This window comes from Macrobrachium nipponense, chromosome 33 (genome assembly GCF_015104395.2).
Source record: "Macrobrachium nipponense isolate FS-2020 chromosome 33, ASM1510439v2, whole genome shotgun sequence".
NCBI classification, from domain to species: domain Eukaryota; kingdom Metazoa; phylum Arthropoda; class Malacostraca; order Decapoda; family Palaemonidae; genus Macrobrachium; species Macrobrachium nipponense.
Window position 1 is genome coordinate 25162232 of NC_087219.1, and position 26275 is coordinate 25188506.

Genomic DNA, 26275 nt, shown 5'->3' on the forward strand with positions numbered 1-26275 from the left:
GGTCAGTTTTCTGCCACTAGTGTTGAAGACACAACATTTCATTTGAGACCACTTTAGCACATATAGCAGATATTTTTTGCTATTTTTGAAGTCTTCCTGAGGATTAGGATTAGGGACTTTGACCATTAAGGGTTACAATTCAGGCATAGAGGCCTGGACCTTTCTACAAGTCAGGATATTAGAGACTTGATTAAATCCTTCGACACTTCAAAACAAGATCATTCTCCTGCTGAGTCTTGGAATTTAGATGTCGTTCTTTGATGGCTTTCAGGTCCTCCATTTGAACCCCTGTGAGCATCATCTCTGAAGGCTTTAACAAGGAAGACAATCTTTTTAGTTGCTTTGATTACAGCTAAAAGAATTAGTGTAAATTGCAAGCTTTGGACAAGCAAGTCAGCTTTTCACAATGAGATGCAATCTGTATGTTTTCCCTTTGGTTCTTAGCAAAAAATGAATCCCCACCAATCCTGGCCTTGTTTATGTTTTCTATCAAGAGCCTCATTAGTATCCTTGGACTGACAGACCAAGAGAGAGGTTTTGTCCAGTTAGAGCCCTTAAACATTGTCTTGAGAGAACAAAGAGACTCGAGGGTCCCAGTCATAACCTCTGGTGTTCAGTAAAGGATCCCTCTTGTTCAATGTCCATGAATGTCTTATCCTTCTTCTTAAGAAATGTAATCTCTGAAGCCCATAGTAATATTCAAGAGGAGGCATTACCCATTCTGAAAGTCAAAGCCCATGATACTAGGGCAGTGGCCACATCTTTAGTGTTTAAACGCAGTTTGTCACTCTCCCCAATAATTCAGTCTACGTACTGGAAATTTAGATCCATATTTTGTATCCCATTATTTACAAGATGTGGAAGTTATGTACAACATTTGCAGTACAATAGGACCATTTTCCATGGGAAGCCAGGTGAGTACGTTGTGCCAAGAGTACCTACCAGTCGTTGGTATTTAATGGCTGGGTTCTGATATTTTAATGGTTTGTAGGTAACAAAGTGATCAGGTTATTTTCTTGTACTGCACTTATGGCAAGGGCATTTATTAGTTGATTATGTTTTGGCAACCCTTGGCCTACTCCTTGGTTGCAAAACACTCACCGTGTAGGGGCGATCCTCAGCTTTATTGCTGCGCCACTACAGGTTGGAGATGATCATAAAACCAGAGGCAGTATCCACCTGCTATGGCTCCCTCACCAGGGAAGGTTGCAACAAGCACTGTCTCAAAGCTGGCTAATTTTACTATGTCAATTTTAACTCCATTATTACTGAGTATAATTTGAATAGTTGGTGTCCAATATTCTGGGATTCAGCAATGTAATTACTTGGTAAGTTATTTATACAAAAATGAAATTTTTATAATATTCATTTTTATAGGATATAAAATAACTTTTTATATATACTATTTATCAAGTGATTACATGATTGGAGCCCTCTCTCCTTCCCTTTCATAGACATTGAGCATGAACAAATTGGGCTCTTTAGCCAGTTTGTGCCCATGCTTCCCTGAAAGTGGACAGGGTCAGTCACCTACTCCAAAACAATAGAGCACTACCGCAAATTTTTTAACTTAAGCTACTGTGAAAGCTAGGAACTTATAGCAATGTAATTACTTGGTAAGTATACATATATAAAACATTATTTTATTATAAAAATGTAATTTTTCCTAGGTAAATAAGTCAGAGCCTTTCATTAAGGTATACCTGCCTCAACCACCTTACTTCACCCTTGTGGCTGAAGAAAAGAAAGAATTGTGAGCGTGAGACAGGCAAGGCTCCCCCCACTCCACGATTTTAACTACTAGTACCCTGTTTTCATAAATTCAATTGCTGTTCCAGCTTAAGGGAACAGCATGGGCTGAAGGATACTCCATGTACAAAAAGGCTCTGGTTTGTATACCTGGGAAAAATACAGATTGCATAGACATTTTTTGGTCTGTAATCTAAAAAAAATTGCACTGTGGAAAGTAACTTTTTAGATATGCATTTTATATATACGTACTAGTATATACAGTGGTACCTCGAGATACGAAATTAATCTGTTCCGAGGCGGCCTTCGTATCATGAGCTTTTCATATCTAGGACCGCATTTTACATATAAAATGGCTAATCCGTTCCAAGCCCTCCAAAAACACCCCAGTAAATTTCATAATAAAGCTAAATTGACCTATAAACAATGAAATACTACAACAATTTGGACCATTCAATACCTAACTTAATACGTACTGTTAATATACCTGTAAATAAAGTGTATTAGTGTACATGGTATACAAGAAATACTGTACGTACATACATACGTATGTAGTAAAATGTGGAAGCTTACCTTTTGAGTGAGGCTATCTCCGAAAGTGGCGACAGAGGAGGAGGACAAACGGCAGATACGTACGTACACTTAACTTTACGAAACACATAAAAAAATGTAAGGAAAACATAAACTACACTTTACAAAACACATTAACAAAACTGTAACACTTAACTTTACAAAAAAACTAAAATTTAAAATTTTTTTTCTTCTTTTTTAGATTTTTACATTTTTCTTTTTACTTTTTTATACTTTACGTTTTTTTTTTTTTTTTTTTTATACACAAAATTTCAACTTCTTCACCACTTTCAACTTTGTTTTTTAGTATCACTTGGTTCTTCCTTTTTGCTTACTACTCCTACTAAAGGCCTCTTTAAAAAATAACTATCCAAGGAAGATTGCTTCTGCCTACTTTTGACAATGTTCCTGAAACGACTTAGGCAAATGTCATCGAACTGTGCAAGCATACGACCTGTGTAAGCCTTTTCGGGGTGTCTCTTTTCTATGAATGATTGTACCTTATGAAAAGCAGCTAGAGCATCCTTAATTTCTGCCGTTGTCATAGTCGTCCTCCTCCTCCTCGCCGCTGCTAGAGAACTCCTCTTGAATGACGTTATGTTGCATGGCCTCCAACTCCTTTAGGTCATCCGTCGTAAGCTCCTCTTGGTGCTCCTCAAGAAAGTCATTGATGTCGTCCTCGTCAACGCCCAGCCTCATGGACTTGCCGAGTGCAACGATCTCATCAAGATCTGGTTACGAAACAATTTCAGGATCGTCAACTGTTTCTGAATCTGCAGCACCAGCTTCGCCCATGTCGAATCCCTCGAAGTCTCGGGCGGATACGGCATCAGGCCAGAGTTTCCTCCACGAGGAATTCAAGGTTCGCCTTGAAACCTCCTGCCAAGCTTGGTTGATGAGTCGGATGCATATTAAAATATCGAAATGCTCCTTCCAAAATTCACGCAAGGTGATCCATCATTTGAACTGTATAAAATTCAACCAATCATCAATCACTTCCAAAAGACTTTCAAACGGCATTACCTCCCTGACAGAGAAATATCTATTGGTGAAAGAATTATTAGTTACAGAGGTAAGACCCCTCAATTGTGTCTGCACATAACAAGCAAGCACCTTGCAAAGTATGGAATGAAGGTTTGGCATTTATGTGATGCAACATTTGGGTATGCATTCACATTTGAGGTATACAAGGGTACAGATAATATGCAAGGGAGTGGAAGTGGAGATAGAGTTAAGTATGAGCATATTATGACTGCTTTTCTTCATCAAAGCTCTTTCTTGATCTGTGGCAGAGGTACAACAGCAACTGGAACAGTTGGTACAAATTTTCAAGGTTTACCAATAGGTGCTATAGAGAAAACACTGAAAAACAAAGAACTTTCAGAGTATAGGCAATGTCCACTATCATGTGTAGCTTACAAGAAGGGTAAGAAAACTTCTGTTCTTTTATCAACTTCTTCCCAAGAAGGATATACTGCAATGTACAAAGCAAGAAGTGCAGACAAGACACTTCTAGAAACTGCCAAAAACTAGTCACTTCATGGGCAGTGTGCAAAAAAAGGACACTAATCTCTGTTCGTATCTTCCGGAATGCAAGGCAGTGAAATAGAATAACAAAGTAGCCTTTTCTTTATTTGGGATGGCTGTCCTTAATAGCTACATATTGTATGTAGTGAATACATCAAATAGGCCTCCCTTATGTAAGTACAAATTCACAGTTTCCTCACTTGTCCAGAATTATCAGCTGGTGAAAACTACCAGAAAAAGACACTCTGGAACAGTTACATGCAGCTTCACTGTCACTTGAACCAATTGCTACCCCATCCCATATGGCATTATCTGCAGATGATGGACATGAGCTTGTCAAACTGCCAGCAGGTAAAAAGAGGAACTGTATAGCAAGTCATCCTAAAAGGATATGTTCATGCTATTTCTGCCCAAAATGTCAAAGGGGTATCTGTCCTGTATACTTCACTAAATTTCACAACAGAAAAAAACACTAGTTATTACTTGGAACAATATTTGTCTTTTACTTGAACACCTTGAAGACCAGTGAAATGGATTTCAACAGTAAAATTCTTGCAGTCCCACAAGAAAAATTTTCCTGTAACTACCACCCACTTTTGGAATACATTTTATAGTGCAATAGTATGTATCCACATATCTATTTATTGTGTAGTACAATAGATGCAAAATGTTGACACAGGATTACAAAATTTTCAATCAAAATTTATTTTAATTAAAACATCCCTTTAACTCTGATTCATGAAATGGGTTGGATTTGTTTGATTTTTTAATGGATCTTATATCACTGCAGTTTGGTATTAAGACACTTCTGATCCTACAGTTGTAACTTGTATCGTGAACTCACGCAACAAGAGAATGGATTAACCATGTATAATGTTATAAATATGAACTGCACACTATTGTTTTGTTTATATTTTGAAATGTACATTGTTTATGGTACAGTCACAAAGACAATCTATTCATTACTATGTTTTATAAACTGAATACTATCATCTTTCTATGTCAACTGCCATCTTTGCAGATTTGTTGCAAAAAAAGAATGCTAGGTCTAGTGCAAACTATAACAGACAATTATTGTTTGTTCATGCGCGAACAAACCTTCGGTCTTAATAATAGGATAATTTCTAGCGCCTAGCTGGATCCGGTTAAAAAACAGATGAAAGCACGGAATCTTGTGATATCTGGCACTCATGCATATATCGGGTGAAGGGTTCACCTACGATCACGCGGCAGTCTTTCTTTGACCGCCTGGGCGAGAGAAGTGTTTTCCCTCTCTCGGCCATTACCCGGTTCATTGCCCGTTTTGCTTGCGTTCCGTGTGTGTGTGTGTGTGTGTGTGTTTGGGAGATATTATGGCTGCTTCTGCTCCTTCTTGGCCTCGTCAACGTGTGTGCCCCGGAATTCCAGGTTTTCCGTGTTCTCGTCTTGGCTTCGGCAGCGGCTGACCCCAACGTCGTGCAGTAGGTGCTGTTCTACTTTTTGTAATATGAATCCTTGCACGGGATGCCGGCCATGGCCTTAGACCAGCGGCTAATTTAAAATGGTGCAAAAATTATGTCAAAGTGACGAAATAATTTCTGAGATGTGTCACTGATACTTTTTAGTGCTATAAAAAGAAATTCGCATTTGCGCGCCTGCGTAACAATTGTAAACAAAACAACGCCTTGATCCGTGAGCTCCCAGCATCCCCCAAGGCGCGTGATTAAAAGTTTTTGCCTGGTAGGCCTATAAGTATTTTTCCTCGAATTTTTAAAAAAACTTTTTTTATCGATGTACCATACGTCCAATCGGCACCCGACAGACAATTTATGTTGATATTTAATACGTCCAATCGGCGTTAAAGGGTTAATGAGCATTGAAGGGAGTTGACAGCGTGAGAGCAAGTATATGCTGTTCCACGCCCTTTAGTGCCAGAATGTGCCTGTCGTCAGACCGATCTTGACTCTGGTGATGACTGGCCTGAATCCTGAATTACCTGATTAGGCACAAAACTACAGGAGGGTTACAGACTCTTATGCTCCTTTGACTTCTTCACAGGAGTCAAACAATCCACGAATGAGGCATGTCTCTCCAGAGGGCGATAGACCACAGCACGATGTTGTTACCTCTTTTCAGACGACACTTGTAAGCTGGAAGAAAAATGCACTTCATTTACATCTATACCTTTCCAATGGCGTTTAGTCGAAGCCTGTGAGTCGACAGGGTTGAAAGAGTCGATGACTGCTAGTGGGCAAACCAGTCTTTCTTTGACCTCCAGTATGTCTTTTCCTGGGTGCAGGGGAGTGGGACAGTGACCTTTGTCTAGGAGAACTGGGGGGATGGACAGCCACCTCCTCAGACACAACACTGACACTTGGCAGGTCACTATTCTTGGCACTACTAGTCAATTTCTCAACAAAAGCATGAAAAGACAATCCCAAATCCATAACAGATTTGGCCAGACTCAAATTTATTGTCCATTTTGGATTCTGAGCTGCAATGGCATCAAATCTTGACTTTCAGTGCAAGTTAGGTCTTTGCTACTACACTTCATGCACTTGGAGTGCAGATCATAACACAGCTTAGCCATCCTAGTTTTACAGCCTTTGCTACAAAACCTAACCGCTGACAAACTAGAGTCCGACATGTTAACACTAAATCTTATTTAGCTAAATGAAAGCTAAAAAGCAGCTAACAAAAAACAATCACCAAAAGAGTACTTCACCAAATATAAAGATAAACTGCAAAGGCGATGAAAAAACAACTGCAAGAACCACTGATGTTACTCTGTGGCTGGCAGAAAAATTCACTCAGCAGTACCAGGTGTTCACTTAACAGGTGTTCCCGAAAGTGGGCGGGTCTCTTTATCACCTGCAATAACGACGGCAGCGCCGCCACCGCCAAATAATTTGAATTTCAACTGCCAGGTAAGAAAGCTTACAGCTATGTAATTGTTTGGTAAGAAAACAATGATTATCTTGAAATACTCAAGTCATATGACCTTCCTATCAATAATCCATTTTTAGTCTCAGTAAGTGTCAATATAACTTGTATCAGTTAACTGACCTTTTCACAATATCTGCCAACAGAAAATACAGTAACTGATGATCAAAACCTGATATGGGAAAAACAAGGTAGAAAATTGACTGGCTATCTGTTGAGAGCCAGTTTACTACTGTCATCTTTGATTTCATTAATATTCTAGTAACCATCCCTGGCAACCACCTTCACAGTAGGTTGTCAACCCAGCACAGTGGAAGTTTTTTCATTTTAACATACACAGCAGAAAAATATCAAGAATTTGTATTACTGTAGGAAGATTATTCATAGAGTAGCATTTTGCTCTATTTCAAAGTACTTCATTATTTTCCTATGATGAATAAATCTACATATGAAAAATTATTAAGGTCTCCATCATACTCAAGTTCCAAGCAATAAGTTCATAGAAAGCTGCTGAACACTAACCTGCATGTTATTGGCTACTGGCATCAATCTGAACTTGATCTGTCCCATAATTTTTTCTAGTACCTGTGGAATACATTGTAGAAAAATTAAATGCCTGATTCCAGTGTCCTTTAAATAGAAATGGCAGAATCTGGTAACACTGCAACATATCTAACAACACACTGTTCCAGATTTGTGACTATCATCATTCATGACCATAAAACTTCCATCAAAACGTAAAAGGAGTGCATAAGGCAATTTTTCAAATACAATATGTTACAAAGGTATGACTAAAGAAAATATTCAATTAAGCAGATATAAAAGTCAGTGTCAAATTATAAATCAAACTGTAGAACTTCCAAACATTCATTTTTCATATATGAAACAAACCTTCAGTCTTAACATTAGGATAAATCTTCTAGTGCCAGCTGGAAACCGGTAAACAATTTATAATAAAATTGTATATGCAAGGGACTAGTGGTATCTGTCTTTAGTCACAAGATAAGTGGGACCACCCACATCCCAAGCAGCAATCCGTGACTTCACCAGTTACTATTTTACTACCTTTGAGTGAAGACATTTTGTTCTATGTCTTTCTCCTCACTAAAGCTATTTTGGTTTGCCCACATTTTCTTTCTTTTTGTGTTTCAGTATGTGGATTTCTGGTGTTTGTGGATGAGTGCTTGGATATAATGGATCCTCTTAACCCTCCTGCAAGTGTGTCTTCTGGATCTTGTAAAAAACAAAGGAAATGCCTGGGCGTTGGTGGATTTCCTTGTTCTTGTTTCCTAACTGTGCTCGACCACTTTTACGGGGTATTAGGTTCCAGAACCTGCTGCGGAAATGCAAAAAATCCTCTAAAAATACCCAGTACCCCATAAACTAAAATGCTTATTAGTGTCTATTTTTACATTTCACTGCTTAATTTGATAGTTCAAACAAAAATACACCTTTAATTATCATACTAAAACCATTTAATTCAATTTCCAACAAAAATACACCCCAAACTATCATCCCAAAACATCCTAAGACATCTTAGATTAGTACCCATTTACAACTGTTACTCTTAAGTATATACTCCCCTAAAATGCGTATAATAATGATTTACCCCATTGAAAATATTAATATTACATAGTGTAAACAGCAAAATATTGATAAAATGTTTATACAAATCAAATAAATCTGTCTTAGAACTTTTGACAAGTAATCAAGTTACCCCTTTACTGAAGTAGTAATCCTTTTAAAATTATCACTAATTCGCTTTTTTTTGTATAACAATATGATTATTCACTAATCACAGGCAGTCCTCAGTTATCGGTGGACTGAATTATTGGCGATCCAGTTTTATATGGCTTGTCTAACGCCATAAAATTGATGATTTATGGTGCCATAGCGGGCCGAGTCCCGATTATCAGGCCACATTCTTATGCCTCACTATAAGGGTGCTTATGGTGCTGATGACTGGCTATCGGCACCATATGCACCATTATGGTGCCAGAAATCACCGTGTTTCAGTTAATGGTGGTTTTTGCTTATCGGCACACCCCCAGGAACAGACCCACACCCCCCCTGATAACTGGGGACTGCCTGTACTGTATTTTTTCATATTGTGTATGTGACTAAATACTGATTTTTATGATAAAAATGATTTATGGCATACTTATAATGTAGTTATGTATCTATAATGCCTGAGTCTCACATTGGCGATTCACGACTGCAACTGTCGTAACAGCTAGGTTTGGCGATCAGTCGGCATAAAAAAAATTTAAAAAAAAAGCCAGCTGATTAGGACACCATGACATCATACACAATGAACCATTTACAACAGCCTTTAGCACACTGAGATGAAATGACTTATTTATGTAGTCGTATGCGCCAGACGCAGATGATTGTGGCCACACCCACATTTAACAGTTTTTTTGCAGGACAGTGACGTCCGTGAAGGCAATGAGATTCACTACAGTTTAATTCCGAATTAGGTTACATGCTGGCAGATGCAATGGTAACATCATGTGTCATGAACATGGATTACACAATATAAAAAATATATCAACAATACTGAGAATCTTGAATCCCATATATATTTTACTAAAAATAGAAAATATCTTTTCATCTCTTGCTTAAGAATAATGTAATAATTTGTTTGACTTCATTATCAACTGACTGACTTATTTGTATAAAAGAAAAACATTTCAAAACTATGTAAATTCTTGAATACAGAGAATCTTAACCCTCTTACGCCGAAGCGGTAAAAAAAAATTGTCTCCCGTGTGCCGGAGGTGTTTAAGAGTGAGCGCGGAAGCGGAAAAAATATTTTTTTCAACAAATCACAGCGCGCTTAGTTTTCTAGATTAAGAGTTCATTTTTGGCTCCTTTTTTTGCCATTGGCTGAAGTTTAGTATGCAACTATCAGAAATTAAAAAAGTTATCATTATCCTATATAAATAATGCGATATATGATAGCGCAAAAACAAAATTTCATATATAATTGTATTCAAATCGCGCTGTGCACAAAACGGTTAAAGGTAACAAGTTACTTTTTTTTCGTTGTAATGTACACTAAATTGCAATCATTTGGTATATAACACATTGTAAAACGATAAAAGCAAAAGCACAGAGAAATATGATCACAAAAATAATGCATGAATTCGTAACGCGCGGACGTAAACAAATATTTTTTTCAAAAATTCACCATAAATCTAAATATTGTCCTAGAGACTTCCAATTTCTTTCAAAATTAAGACAAATGATTGAATATTACTATACTGTAAGAGTATTAGCTTACAATTGCAGTTTTCGACCATATCTGACGAGTTAAAGTTGACCGAATGTCAAATTTTTTTATATATATAATTTTTATATGCAATTATTTCGGAAATAAGAAAAGCTACAACCTTCAAATATTTTTCATTTTATTCTACATGCAATTACGCACATTGTCATATATAAAACTCTATGAAATGCCTAATATGAAATGGAGCAAATATTCCGAGAATGGTACGTACGCATTTCGGAGATTTGTGGCAGAGAAGGGAAGGAAAGATTTTTATTTAAATTCACCATAAATCTAAATATTTTGCCAGAGACTTCGAATTTATTTCAAGATGAAGATAAATGACTGAATATTACTAGACTGTAAGAGTTTTAGCTTACAATTGCGTTTTTCGACCATTTCGGTAGAGTCAATGTTGACCGAATGTGTTTTTTTTTATTTATCGTGATTTATATGCAAATATTTCAGAAATGAGAAAAGCTACAACCTTCAATCATTTTTAGTTGTATTTTACATGAAATTGCGCACATTTTCATATATAAAACTTTATGTAAAGGTTAATTTAAAATGGTGCAAACATTACCACAATCGCACGTATGATTTTTTCGGAAGAGTTACCGCGCGGACGTAAAGAAAATGTTATTTTTTTCATAAGTTCACCATAAATCGAAATATTGTGCTAGAGACTTCTAATTTGTTGCAAAATGAAGGTAAATGCTTGAATATTACTAGAATATAAGCGTTTTAGCTTACAATTGCGTCTTTCGACCATTTCAGTAGAGTCAAAGTTGACCAAAGGTTGAAATTTTGGCAATTATCGTTATTTATATGAAAATATCTCAAAACTGATAAAAGCTACAACCATGGGTTGTTTTTAGTTGTATTGTGCATGAAATTGCGCACATTTACATATATAAAACTTTATATAACGGCTAATTTTAAAATGGTGCAAACATTACCACAATCGCATGTATGATTTTTTTCGGAAGAGTTACCGCATGGACGTAAGGAAAAAGTTTTTTCATAAATTCACCATAAATCGAAATATTGTGCTAGAGACTTCCAATTAGTTGCAAAATTAAGGTATATGATTGAATATTACTAAAATATAATAGTTTTAGCTTACAATTGCGTTTTTCGACCATTTCGGTAGTCAAATTTGACCAAAGGTTGAAATTTTGGCAATTATCGTTATTTATATGAAAATATCTCAAAACTGATAAAAGCTACAATCATGAGTATTTTATTGTTGTATTCTACATAAAAATGCGCACATTTTCATATATAATACTTCATGTAACGGCTAATTTACAAAGGTACAAAAATTATGTCAAAGTGACGAAATAATTTCCGAGATGTGTCACAGATACTTTTTAGTGCGGCAAGAAAGAAATTCGCGCTTGCGCGCCTGCGTAACGATTGTAAACAAAACAACACCTTGATCCGTGAACTCCCAGCATCCCCCAAGGCGCGTGATTCAAAAGTTTTAGGCTGGTAAGCCTATAAGTATTTTTCCGCGAATTTAAAAAAAAACTTTTGTAAGTCGACGTAAAATACGTCCAGTCGGCACACGAGAGACAAAAAATGTCAACGTAAAATACGTCCAGTCGGCGTAAGAGGGTTAATTTCCTCATAAAGTATACATATATATATATTTACTTTTTACTAGCTTAATATCATTTTGTCTTTATTTTGAAAATATTGGAGATGGTTTGTGATTGAGGAAATTGTTCCAAAAAAATTACTGTGTTCAACCTTTTGATTGTTGAAGTAGTAATGTAAAAGTAATTTAGGCATAAAGCCAAACACTGGGACCATTAGGGTTATTCAGCGCTATGATGAGTGAATGAAATGGAAATGATATATAGTAAATAAAGGTCACTATTAAAAAAGTTAAAATTAAAGAGATTTAATTTCTAATGGAATTAAAAATGCCATAAATAAGGAAAAAAAAGACATCTATGTAAAATTATGAGATATTTTCATAAAAACCACAAGACATAGAGGGAAGATTATGTATAGCTACTATTTCTCTCTCCCTCTATTTTTAAAAGTCTCAACCTCACTTTTAAGAACCTTATTGTCTTTTTCTCTTCGTTCTTCAATGCTTTATGTCTATATTTTAGAACGGTGCATTTACAGTTCATGGACAGTACCGGTAGAATTAGATCACTTAAAATTATCTACTGTACACTCTTGTACGAGACATGAAATCCTCTTTGCGAATCGCAAAGTAGTCATGCCAACATATGTTCCGGGACATCCGTGAATAGGGCATTGATATTGGTATACAGTACTACTGGAACACTTCATGGGGTCTCCTGCCAGGGGGGAGGGGTTGTTCTGCATTATCAAAGTCCAAGTTCTTTTATTCTTGTAATACACAAGATCTATGCTTTTTCTTTCCTCGGTGGGGGTGACATTTTCCAACATGATCTTCTTAATGGAGTTCTCCTCCTCCCGGTACTTCGAATGCATAAAGTCACAGTAGTGTAACGTGATTGTGTCTTTTTCTTCTTCAGGTATGTCTTCATTACTATTATACTATTTCTCAAGAGCTTTCTTGATCTCATGGTTAATGAGCTTATTAGATTACGTGCTGTTTACAAGTACTTGGGAAGCTCTGTCTAATTCTTGATGAGTGTCCTGCCAGGTGGAGCAGACAGGGCCCATCATACATAAGCCCTGACTGTGGTACTCTTGAATCTTGCAGAGCACTCACTTTTGCCATTAAGGCACATTCCTAAAATAAGTTTTCTTCATGAAGACAGAAGTCCAGTGGCAGTCTTATGTCTTAAGAGACAAGTACATCAATAAAGGGGAGCGTGTTATTGGTGCTGAATTCTATTGTATAATTCAGCATGCTGCACTGCTGGAATGTGCGACAAAAGTCTTCGACCTCATCCTCGGTGTCTGCTTGAACAAAGATGTCGTTGATATAGCGGGCATATTTCCGGGGGCGCTGGATCCGGGCAAAGACTAGTTCCTTGACGATGCCCATGTAGAAACTGGCGAATAGAACTCCTAATGGGTATCACATCACTACGCCATCTTTCTGCCAATACATATGTCCTTGGTGGGTGGAGGGATGTCCAAGAGGGCTCACAGTGATGACACTGGGATGTTGAGGGGAGGGGCCGATTCATCCCTATAGTGTTGAGGGGAGGGGCCGATTCATCCCTATAGTGTTGAGGGGAGGGGCCGATTCATCCCTATAGACTTGATCAAGGATAAGATCTATAGTTTCGTCAACAGGGACATTTGTCAAAAAAAGAGATTCCACATCGAGGGAAACCATGTACCAGTGCCAGGGGAATCCTTGATCACCCAGCAGTTAAAATTCTGAAATTTGCAGGTCACACTAATTTTTCTGTTATGTTTCGGCTGGGTAACAATGCCCGCCCACTTTTGGGGAGAAAGAGGAACAACTTGGCAAAGAGTTCAGTTTATTGTATGCCCTAAATAATAAATCCATACTACGGGATGGAGGATGGGCTCCAATCATGTAATTACAGGCGGCCCTCGGTTAGCGGCAGGGGTTCTGTTCCTGGCCACCGACGCCAAGCGATTTTCGACGCTGAGCGATTTTAAAGCCTACGGCCGCTGCACACCTTCTTTCGCAACTCTAGACCAGTCAAAGGCGCCGTAATCCCACAATGGCGCAATAAGTAAAATTATATTTATGCAGTATAGTACTATAGAATTTACTGTACAGTACATGTGGATGTCTAGAGTATGTAAAGATATAATAAAGTTTATACAGTGTACAGGTAGCTGTAGTGTTCAGGTTACGATCATTAGTCTTACGATAGTTCGATTTTATGAGAGATCAAATTACAATGGCCTAACTTTATCCATCTTCTAGTTACATAAGTTCAATAACAGCAAAAGAGAATGATAAAAGTATGGTTTTAACGTTATACTCGTTGCGTGAACGTGTACAGCCATGAACAACCGAACGAGAAACGACTTTTTTTTTTCTTTTCTAAGTACAACCGAACTGGATAACATCTGTTTGGCTTGTATTTCGATCATCATACTACAGTGCAACATTACCGTATTTGTTATAAATGGCGTTATGTATAGAATAGAACTGAGATATCTTAATGTAATAACTTTATTCGCTATAGATCAGAGATCAATATAGATTAAAGATCAATCGGGAAATATACCGTTAAATTTAAACCTAGTTATAACTGAAGCTGAGAAAACTGTTCAAGCTGCTAATGACTATTATCGTACATCGGCAACAAGGATAAAACTGCAGTAAACGTCTGCCATCACACACAACTGTAGATAAAATTGGGATAAAATCATTTTAATCAAAACTACTGTGCTTGAAAGAACACATTTTACTGTTGGTTTCACGCCGATATAAGATAAATAACGTAAAGTTTGTATTACGATGATATGGGATTACGTATTGCGAACGGAATCACGTAATTTTTTTACGCAATAAACATGCCGCCAACGTAATCTGTTAACGAAAAAAATAGTAGTTCACATTCACAACGAGACATATTCAATAAATATTTCCACCTAAAAACACGCTGTATAAGGAAAAATAACTGTGTCTCATATAAGTCAAGTATATAGATATTCGTTTATGCTACTAACTAGAAGCATGAGCATTCGCTCAGAATTGCGTTATGGTGAAACAGACTCGTATTCATCAGCTGATTTCAAAGCACAACATTGGCTGCTCCGCGGAATACGGGCTTAAGTTTGCCGTAGTATTTTAAAATACAATAATATGAGAATACATATAATATTCTTGGATACAGTGAAATAATGTATAACTTTTTAAAGGATTTATGGAAAAGATGCATAATTAATAAAATAACACAATGCATTTTTCGGAACTGGCAGACAAGAACGAACTTGAAAAACCATCCCCTGACAACGTGGAGCGTAGTTACAAAGGCTGCCTTAATTTGTATCTTATTTCTGTACAAAAATGAAAATACCTTTACGCAATATATTTTCATACACATTTTAAACATAAAAGCATAAACATTTGAAAAATCGACACATCGATCGCTAAATTTGCACTCTTTTTTAACTCGATATTTTCGGAAGAGCGGCAGATGGCCGCATACAAGAACGAACTTGAAAAAACATCGTAGTCGATAACTTGAAGGGGAGTTTCAAAAGCTGCCTTTTTATCATATTTCTGCACAGAAATAAAAATACCCTTTTCGTAATACATTTTCATACACATTTTAAACATAAAAGCATGAACATTTATAAAATCGACACATCGATCGCTAATTTGCACTTTTTTAAATCGATATTTTCGGAAGAGCGGCAGGCAGCGGCTTACAAGAAAGAACATGAAAAAACATTGTATTTGATAACATGAAGGGCAGTTTCAAAAGCTGCCTTTGTATCATATTTCTGTACAGAAATAAAAATGCCTTTCACGTAATACATTTTCATACACATTTTAAACAAAAGCATGAACAATTATGAATAGACACATCCATAGCTAAATTTGCACTTATGTTACTCGATATTTTCGGCATAGAACAGTGTCAGAGGCATATATTTTACCCTAATACCTACGTAATAACTCTCCATAAAATTTGTTAATATAATTTGCATAACCTTTATGGTCTGAACGGCATTTCTACATATGTATGAACTCGTTAGACAACGGCGCTAGCGGCGCTGTTAACTGAAATTTGTGCCATAAAGATACCTTTAAAATGCCTTATTTTTTTAACGACCGCCGTAAAACCGATTCGCCGTTGAGTGATTGCGCTGTTAACCGCGGGCCGCCTGTATTGGATAAGTATAATTAAAAATGTTTTATCATAAAAATTTAATTTTTAATTATGTAACTTACATAGCTGATTCCCACATTGAGGGAAGTGGGAAGCATGGATAGTTCTACCTATGCATTATTAATGTAATCAGTTTGAGAACAAAAAGCTTTGCCAACATTAATAAAATGTTTGTTGTTTCCATACCTGATAAGAGAGTTGCTGCAGGAAGATACTGGCTCTGGTTGTCACTCATCTTGTTATGTAGTGGCGTGACGGAATAGCCATGGAGCGCCTACTACCTTAGTGAGATCTTTGCAGCGAAGGAAAATTCCAATGGCTAACAAAGACAATCAAATTGCCCCTGCCCAGGGCTTAGTACCCACAAATAACCAGAAATATAAAAGATTAATACCTACATCCAAAACATATCCATAAAAAAACCACCACCACCCTACCAAAGGACTGGAGGGTACCCCATGTGCTTCGTACCAAGGAGAATATAAAATTTAAGAAGGGTTGCTTCCTACACTTTTTTTTTCCCAACACCACACCAGCTGATAAATACGGACTCAAGTTACTGCATTCATCATACACGATTCAATGTCACGAAGATAATGAGGTAAATACAGACCTTCATTTCCAAAATGTAGATTGTAATATTGTTACCAGAGATAAATTCCTTTTAAAAGAAAATCATGAGGCTACTTCTCTAATTTCGTAAGCTTTTACCTTAAGTAGAGGGAAAACGTCTTCCTGAACCGAGGGAACTGAGGAGTGCGCTTCACGGATGACGTCTCTGAGGGAGAATGCTAGGGCATTCTTCGACAGCGGTCTGGAAGGATTCTTAACTAAGCGCCACAGACTGCAAGTGTTGTCACAAATATCTTTTGTTCTATGCAGGTAATATTTTAAGGACCTCACGGGACACGGTTCTTTCATTATCGTCGGTTCCCAGGATCTCTGTAAAATGAGGCCATGGATTAGCAGGGGATTCTTTCTTGGCCAAAAAACCAAAGGAATAGGAGCAAACTGCATTCCTTTTGGAAAAGCCTACTCTTCTATCTAAAGCATACACTTTGCTGACCTGCTTTGCCATCACCAATGTGACTAGAAAGGGGTCTTTCTAGTTAAGTCACTCTGAAATTGCATGCAAAGATTTAAAACATGGCCCAGACAAACCACTAACACTATATCAAGATTCCAAGACACAGTTGGGGAATCTTTATATATTTGGAGGTGTTGAAAGACTTAATAAGGTCTGAACTGGAAGACAAGTCCAATCCTCTGTGTCAAAATACTGAACCCAACATAGCTTTAGAGCTATGGTAGAGGTAGAAAGGTTCTTAGGTGATCTTAAATGTAATAAAAAGTCAGTTATGTGGGTCACAGTGGTCAGAGAAGAGTTGGGTATTGGACCTCCTACACCACTCTCCAAAAATCCTCCATTTGTTTTGATATACATACATTGTTCGAAGACTGTCTTTTACATTTAGCAATAGCTTCTGAAGCTGCCTTTGAAAATCCTTTCTTTCTAAGAAGTTTCCTGACAGTTTGAAGTCTGTCAGGCCCAGGGAAGAAGACATGCCTTGGCAGAATCTATGGAAGTCTGATTGTCTGAGTTGTCTTTTGTGGAAACAACCACGGGATATCCACCAAAAGGTCTATGAGGTTGGGAAACCATTTGTATGACGGCCAAAATGGAGGTACCAAAATCTACATAGATGTTTTGGTGCATCTGAAACTTGTTTATCACCTACCTGATCAAATTGGATGGGGGAAAGGCATGTAGATCTTTATTCAACCAATTGATGAGCATAGCATCTACTGCCCAAGCCAGTGGATCTGGTACTGGAGAACAAAATAGAGGGAGACGATGGTTTCGAGACGTGGCAAACAGATCTATCATTGGTTTATCCTAAAGTTTCCAAATTTCCAGGCATACCAGAGGAGCCTAACTTGTTCACCAGACATTGAGTTTTCCTTGGACGAATCGGGTAACTATTTGAGTGTCGCTCTGGTCTGCCAAGAGAAGATCTCTTGCCACTTCATACAGAGAGAGCAAGTCCCTCTCTGCTTTCTTATGTATGACAAAGTGGTTGTCGTGTTGTCTGAATGGGCTGCAATCATTTTGTTCTTCACTTCTGACAAGAAGGACTAAAGGCCTAAATGCATTGCCTTTAGCTCCTTCACGTTTACATATATGTGAGGACTTTTGACCTTGGAAGCAAGTCCCTGACACTTCCTTCTTTTCTAGTAGAGCCCCCCAGTCCAGAGCTGATCCATCTGAGAAGTAGTTCAGGCTGGGGCTCAATGGAAAGAGAGACTTGCTCTATGACAGTCTCCTCTCAAAGTTCCACCAAAGGAGGTCCTCCTTTATTTCTCGAGTAACAGGAAACGCGTGAGTCCGGAAGGATGTTCGTGTTCCAACTCACCCTTAAAAAGAATTTTTAGGGTCTGAGTTAGAGTCTGCCGAGGGAGAAGAATTGCTCTGTCGGCAATAGAGCCCAGAAGACTCAGCCAATTGTTGGCTGAACATTCATCTAGGGAAAGGATCTCTTGTACTTTCCTCAAACATGACTATCCTTTTCAGATCAGGAAAAGGATAGTCAAATTTCTGAGATACTATTATCATTCCCAAATACAGAATCTTCTGACAAGGAACCAACTGTGATTTCTGAGTATTTATAAGAATTCCTAATTCTTGTGTTAAAAGGAGAGTCTTGAGAAGCCAATCGTCTAAATATAGGGAGATTAATATTCACTGATGATGAAGCCACTTTGCAATGGAAGCCATCACTCTGGTGAAAACCTGAGGTGCTGCCATTAGTCCGAAGCAAAGGGCACGAAACTGAAACACCCTTCCTTTAAAAGCAAACCTGAGGTACTTCCTTGACCTTGGATTGATAGGGAAATGGAAGCACGCATCCTGTAGGTCTATGGATGCCATCCAATCTCCTGGGCAAAAGGATGATGCCATCCAATCTCCTGGGCAAAAGGATGATGCCATCCAATCTCCTGGGCAAAAGTATGACAGGACTGACTGGTTTGTCTCCATCTTTAGTTTTGTCTTCATAAAGAAGACATTGAGGACGCTGGCATCTAAGACGGGCCTTCAGCCCCCCAATGACTTGGGGGCTACGAAAAGATGATTGTAAAATCCTGGAGAATAAATGTCCTGCACTTCCTCTATTGCCCCCTTCATGAGACATTACTTCATCCACCAGGCCTGAAAACTTCCTTGATCCTGCTGAATAAGCAGTCAAGATGGCAGGAGTGCTGGCTAAGGGAGGCTTCTTTACAAAAGGGTAACATATCCCTCTTTCAGAATATTTACAATCCATGACTCTGCCTCCCTCTCCTGCCAAACTTCCCAAAAATGAAATTTTCATTATTAAAATGAAGTTTTATTGTATACTTACCGAACAATTATAGAGCCGTGATTTCCACGAGCGGCAGGATACTAAATTCAAATTTAGTGCGTCGGCGTCGCCAACACTGGTGGTGATGACGTCATCTCCCTCCACTCGCGGGAGAACCAGGTACAACTGCCCAGGTGAATCCAATTCTTTCTGCCCGTCCGTCCACCTAAGGGGAGGAGGGTGGGTATAATCATAATTGTTCGGTAAGTATACAATAAAACTTCATTTTAATAATGAAAATTTCATTTTTATTGTAGTGTCTTACCGAACAATTATAGAGCTGATTACACATTTATGGGAAGGTGGGATTCAGTGGACCACTAGTATTTTTAAATGGTTACATTTATTGCAATACCAGTAAACACTCAAGGTGTCTGTTGTACCTTACCTTGTAAGAGAGCTACAGCAGACTGTTACTGCCTCTGGTCGGTGCTCTTCTTACTATTGTAGAGGAATTGGAATTTGACCAAAGTTAGCCTCTACAGGAGTGGAATCCTTCCGTAGTTCAAGCGAGTCAAGGCTGACTGACGGAGGATAGTAACAACAAAGATTGCCCTTGCCCTGGGCTAAGACCAGAAATTCAATCATACAAAACATTTGTCACCAACACCAGATTTAAAAACATATATACCCAACCATTGTAAAATCTGACCTAACAGACTGGTGAGTATCCCAGGTACTCAGTACCCCCAGCTTCCCTTGAACTCGACAACCTATTCAAGGTGAAAAGTTAGCATAGAGGTGACGACCCCTGTGCCGTTTCTCCCAACACCATGCCAGAAACCGCCACCGGACCTAACGTTTTACATTCTCGAAAACCGTTTCTATCTCTTTGAGATAATGACTCGCAAAAAAACCGAATTCGATCTCCAGAACGTGCTCTGAAGAATCGAAGCTAAAGATAAATTCTTTCTGAATGCTAAAGAAGTTGCCACTGCTCTAACCTCATGAGCTTTAACTCTCAGAACGGAAAGATTGTCGTTCTCGGACTGCGAGTGAGCTTCCCTGATAAGCTCTCTAATAAAGAACGTATAGCATTCTTAGAAAGAGGACGAGAGGGATTTTGAACCGAGGTCCAGAGCTTAGAAGATTGTCCTCTAATACCCTTAGTGGCAAACAGATACTGCTTAATAGCCCTGACTGGACATAAGAGCCTTTCTTCCTCCTCATGTCCAACCAAATCAGATAAGTTCCTTACCACAAAACTCCTCGGCCAAGGATTATAAGGATTCTCATTTTTGGCTAGAAAGGTCAAAGATACCGAAAATACAGCATTGCCTTGAGAGAAACCGACTCTTTTGTCTATAGCGTGCAATTCGCTGACACGCTTAGCAGAAGCTAGTGCAATAAGAAAAAGTGCCTTCTTAGTCAAGTTCCTGAGTGAAGCCGACTTCAAAGGCTCAAACGGTGGCCCCATGAGGAACTTAAGCACCACATCTAAGTTCCAAGTCACTGTATCTTGCGGAGCTTAGTGGTTTCGAAATGAGGTCCGACAGATCTGAATTGGAGGAAATATCCAAACCTCGATGTCGAAAAACCGAAGAGAGCATGGCTCTATATCCTCTGATCGTCGAAGGAGCCAGTTTCTTAGAGTTCCTAAGAAATAGAAGAAAATCTGCTATTTCTGTTAAGAGGTCCGCAGAAGTAGAGACTTTAGCACTTCTACACCACTCTCTGAAGATTCTCCACTTCCCTTGATAGAGTCTGTTAGAAGACTCTCTCCTACCACGAGCGATAGCTTCTGCAGCTCTTCTTGAAAATCCTTTCGCTCTGACAAGATTCCGGACAGTCTGAACCCTGTCAGAGCTAGAGCGGACAAGTTTTGGTGGAACCTCTTGAAGTGCGGTTGTTTGAGAAGCCACTTCTCTGGAGGAAGAAGTCTGGGGAAGTCTACTAACAACTGGAGAAGGTCCGGGAACCACTCTTTCCTGGGCCAAAAGGGAGCGATTAACGTTAGTGTTACATTGCTGTGCGACATGAACTTGTTCAGCACCTCTCTTATTAGACCGAACGGAGGGAATGCATAAGCTTCCAGACCCGACCAATCCAACAGCATTGCGTCCACCGACCAAGCTAGAGGATCTGGGATTGGAGAACAAAAGAGAGGAAGACGGTTGTTCCTTGATGTCGCGAACAGGTCTATTGACGGTCGTCCCCAAAGGCGGCCAAAGTTTCTGACAAATCTTGTTGTCCAAAGTCCACTCCAGAGGTAACACTTGCTGTTGACGACTTAATCGTCCGCCAGAACGTTCATCTTTCCCGGAACAAATCTCGGGACTAGCTGAACCTTCGCTTCGTTTGACCACAGGAGGAGATCCTTGGCTACTTCGTACAGAGAGAAGACTGAGTCCCCCCCTGTTTCCGCACGTACGAGAGAGCCGTGGAGTTGTCGGAATGCACTGCCACTACTCGACCTTCTACTAAACTCCGAAACTGTCTGAGCCCCAAGAAAATTGCTAACAGTTCCTTTACATTTATGTGGAACTTCTTCTCCTTCTCCGACCAAGCTCCTGAAGTCCGTTGATTTCCCAGTAGGGCTCCCCAACCTGTGTCCGATGCGTCGGAAAAGAACTGTAGGTTCGGGAGGATGGGTCGTAAATCTAACCCTTCTTCCAACCTTGCTCGAGAGAGCCACCACCTTAGGTCCTCTTTTATTTGATCTGTGACAGGAAAGGTTAATCGAAGTTCTGGTTGTGTCTTCCTGCAGCCAAGAGGCTCTCAGGAAAAACTGCAGAGGTCTCATGTGCAGTCTTCCCAACGTCACAAATTTCTCCACTGACGTCAATTTGCCCAGGAGCCTCATCCACTGATTGGCAGAACTTACCTTTTTGTCCAAGAACTCCTGAACTGTCTCCAGACAGCCTTGAACCCTCTTCGGGGACAGAAAAGCTCGAAAAACTTGAGCATTCAGAATCATCCCCAAATAAAGGATGCTCTGAGATGGAACCAACTGGGACTTCTGTTTGTTGACCAGAATTCCTAACTTTCTGGCAAGATCCAGAGTTGTTCCAAGGTCCTTCATGCACCGACTCTCTGATTCCGACGGAGAAGCCAATCGTCCAGATAGAGGGAGATTCTTACTCCTAATATGTGCAGCCAGCTTCCTATCGGGGATAGAACCCTGGTAAAAACTTGAGGAGCGGTCGCTAGTCCGAAGCAAAGCGCCCGAAACTGAAACACCTTTGCCTTCGAACATGAACCTCAGGTACTTCCGAGATTCGCGATGTATCGGAATGTGAAAATAAGCGTCTTGCATGTCCAGAGAGACCATCCAATCCCCCTGTCTGATGGACTCCAGAACCGACCGAGTGGTCTCCATATGAAATTTTGTTTTGTTTCTGGACATGCAAGTTCAGGGCGCTCACATCCAAAACCGGCCTCCAGCCCCCTGATGACTTGGGAACTACGAAAAAGGCGATTGTAAAAGCCTGGAGGAAAATCCCCTTCTATCTGTTCTATCGCTTCTTTGAGAACAAGCGCTTCCACTTCTGCGGCTAGCGCCAGAAATTTGTCTGAGCCCGGAGAGTATGCCTGGAATGGAATTGGCACAGGTGAGAGCGAGGGAGGTGAAACGAGAGGAATACGATAGCCGAACTTGAGTACTTGCACTACCCAGGCTTCTGCTCTTCTGTTTTCCCATTCCTCCCAAAACATAAGCCAGCTTGGCTCCCACTGGTGCATGAAGAACCGAGCTTTCATTTGGAAGGTTTGTTAACCTTGGGCCGAGGCCTTAGACTGAGGTCGCCAATTCGACTTCGGCCGAAAAGAAGCGCTTGGGTTTTCTCCTCGAAAAGGCACTTAGGCCAGAGGAGAAACCGAAGGAACAGTCTCCACAGGAGCTTTAGGTCCTCTTAGTATACTGTGCCAGTAAATAAGAAGTAGATTTCTATCTAGCGCAGACGAAATTGACAACACTACATCGTCTGGAAAGAGGTTATCTTTCACAAACGGAGCAAACAATAGAGCAGACTTCTGCTGGGAAGTAACCCTTTTAGAAGCAAAGGAGCACCAAAGTTGCCTTTTCTTAAGGGTACCAAAGGCGATGAGCGAAGCTAACTCATCACATCCATCCCTAATGGATTTGTCGCACAGGACAGAACACCAATCCAATCCTCCGCTAACTCCTGAGAAAGAGAAGGACAATCTTTGATCTTGGCCGCTAAAGCGCCAATAGTCCAATCAAGGAAGCTAAAGACTTCCAAAAGTTTAAATTGATTCCTTACAACGTGGTCCAACTCAGGCGCTGTAAAGAAAACTTTCGCTGCGGCGAAAGCAGATCTTCTAGAGGAGTCGATTAAACTGGAGAAGTCTCCCTGGGAGGAGGCAGAAACTCCCAGAGAAGGAGCTTCCCCAGTTACATAAAACCTATACCTCTTACGAAGCAACTTAGAGGGAGGGTAAGCAAAAAAGAGCCTTCCCTAAGTCTCTTTTCATAGACATCCATTTTTCAGTCTCTTTCAACGAATGTCTAACCGCTTTAGATAGAACAAGTTTTGGGAGGAGAGGGTCTGAAGTTTTCCTCCTCATCAAAAAAGTCGAAGTTGGGGAGCGAGGAGCCGCTTTCTCAAAATAATCTGGATAAGATACCAGAAGAAATCTAAGGAGACGTGAATAACACGAGAGGTGATGAGTATCCCTCCTCCTCTACTTCTTCTTCATTCTCCGATACCGCCGAAGAAGTAGACGGAACTACAACCGGATCTGAAGGTTTCGAACCACCCTTGGACTCATTCATCCAGTTGGTTAACATCTCTAACTGCTTGCGCAAAGGCGCCAGAGACGAATCAAAAACAGTTAACGTAGGCTTGGAAGAGCCTAAATGTTCAGCAGGAGGCGGAAAAACTACTTGCGCCTCGCTCTGAGCCGCCGAAATTCGAGGCGAAACAGGCGCATCAGGCGTAACAGACGAAAAAGCGCCTAAAGAAACACCCTTAGCTGCTAGCTACAGCGCTAAAACCACAATCTCTACTAGTAGATGGAGCCGAAAAAGGCACAGATTGAGGCGACGAACGAGCCGCTAACGGCCGCGGCGCAACCCTACTCTCAGGCTCCTTATACCGCTTGACTGGAGGAGGCGAAGAATCGGCGCCTGAACGCCTCTTTAAGGGACGCGAAACGGTGAATCTCGCCAAGAGCGCCGCGCGACCGGAGACGAATCGCTTGAATCATTCGAAAGGCGTCTGACCGCAACACCTTTCCAACGCTTAACCGAGCCCTGTTGAAGCGCAACAGGCTCAACAAGAGAGGCGCCTGTCTGTGGGCAAATCCCGATCGACTCCCTTGGACTTCCGGTATGTCTTCTCCCCGGTGCGGGGGAGCTGGACAGTGACCTTTGTGTCAGGACAGACAGACGCACCCTCAACTACACTCTTACCTGAACCGCTTTCTCCAAAAACGTCTCAACTGAATTACCAAGTTGCAAAACCGTATTCGCTAGTACCGAAAATTTCTGATCTAACCTCGATTCCAGACTGGCAATGGTGTCGGAAGAAACTACACGGGAAGCCGGAGAAGTGGGATTAGTAGGAGGAATAGGAGGTGCAGTTAAAGGAGACATAACAATTTGAGGAGAAACACAGAAGGAACAGAAGCATCGCAAGACGAAGCAGAGCTAAGTCTACTTTCCCTAAGCGCTGCTTTTTTCTAATTCTGTCTTTAGCTAATTTCTCCGATTGTATGAACTAAAAAACTTCCATTGAGAATCAGTCCAATCACTACACTCGTTACATGTTCGATCTGCTGAACAAACCTGTCCCCTACACTTAACACATTTAGTGTGAGAATCATATTCTAACTTGGATAATCTAGTTTTACATCCTGAGATGCAAAACCTAACTCCCGACGGACTAGAATCCGACATGGCAACGCCTAAATAAAAAGCAAAATAACAACAACGCCAAAAAAGAGTACTTCACCAATTCCGAAGATCAATTCCACAAGAAAAAAAGCGAAGCAAAGTCATCCAACCGCACCGACCACCGATGTTCACCGGACGCCGGCAGGAAAAGAATTGGATTCACCTGGGCAGTTGTACCTGGTTCTCCCGCGAGTGGAGGGAGATGACGTCATCACCACCAGTGTTGGCGACGCCGACGCGCTAAATTTGAATTTAGTATCCTGCCGCTCGTGGAAATCACGGCTCTATAATTGTTCGGTAAGACACTACAATAAAACAATTGGAGTCTGGCCCCGACTTGTGTACGGAGAACGTTCTCCTCACTTGTGAGAGCAAACTTTTGATGATGATTTCTTGATGGCTCGTGAAGAGAAACGTGTATTTCCTCTGGAGCGGGAGAAAGATCTTTGTCTATTCGGAAAGGGCTGAGGTCTTGTAAGAAGAGACTGCCTTGAGTTCACAGCAGGGGGGATTCCTAGGACTTTTGGAGGATTGTGAAAGATCCTGTGTACTCTTCTTTTGCAAGTCATGTGCAATACCCAGAAACATTGCTTGTGGAGACATGTTTCTTACCCAAAGTCAAATACAGAAGAGTCAATCTTTGGGTCGACGTTACATCTTTGGATGTATAAGAGCACCAGAGCTCCTCTTCTGAAGAGTACCATTATGTAAAGCAAGGCCAACTCATGGAATCCATCCCTAATACCCTTGTCGATACAAGAGAGAACTCTTAGCCAGTCTGAAGAGAAGTTCTCGGGCAAAACAGAGCATGCTCTAATCTTACAAGCCATGGTGTGCCAACTGACCAGTCTAAAATGTTCATAACTTTAAAAACTTTGAAAATACTCTTCAAGAGATGTGGAAGTTTCGAAGCTGAAAACAAAATTTTAGTGGAGGAAAAAGCTGAATGTCTGGCTGAATCCACTAGCCCAGAAAAGTCCCCTTGTGAGGAGACACAGATCCCCAAGGAAGGGGCTTCTCCAGTTGTGTAGGATAAATATCTCCACCTCAACAACCTCCACTAACCCTGCACTATCACTTATAGCTTTGTCCATAAGTACTTTCACTGATGAACCAAGCTGCTGCATCGTCTGCACTAATAAAGCAAAGCGCTTATCAAGCTTTTCTTCAAGGCTGGCAATGGGGTTGG

General features: G+C 40.1%; 1 protein-coding gene across 4 annotated transcripts in view; it reads right to left on the bottom strand.

Moving 5' to 3' along the window:
- LOC135203030 (uncharacterized) overlaps positions 1-26275 on the bottom strand; it is a 252978-nt gene that overhangs the window by 12835 nt on the left and 213868 nt on the right. For all 4 annotated transcript variants that reach the window (XM_064232607.1, XM_064232606.1, XM_064232604.1 and 1 more), the window contains exon 13: positions 7291-7353. In XM_064232607.1, coding sequence (XP_064088677.1) covers positions 7291-7353 — 63 coding nt within the window. The remainder of the gene's footprint in view (positions 1-7290; positions 7354-26275) is intronic.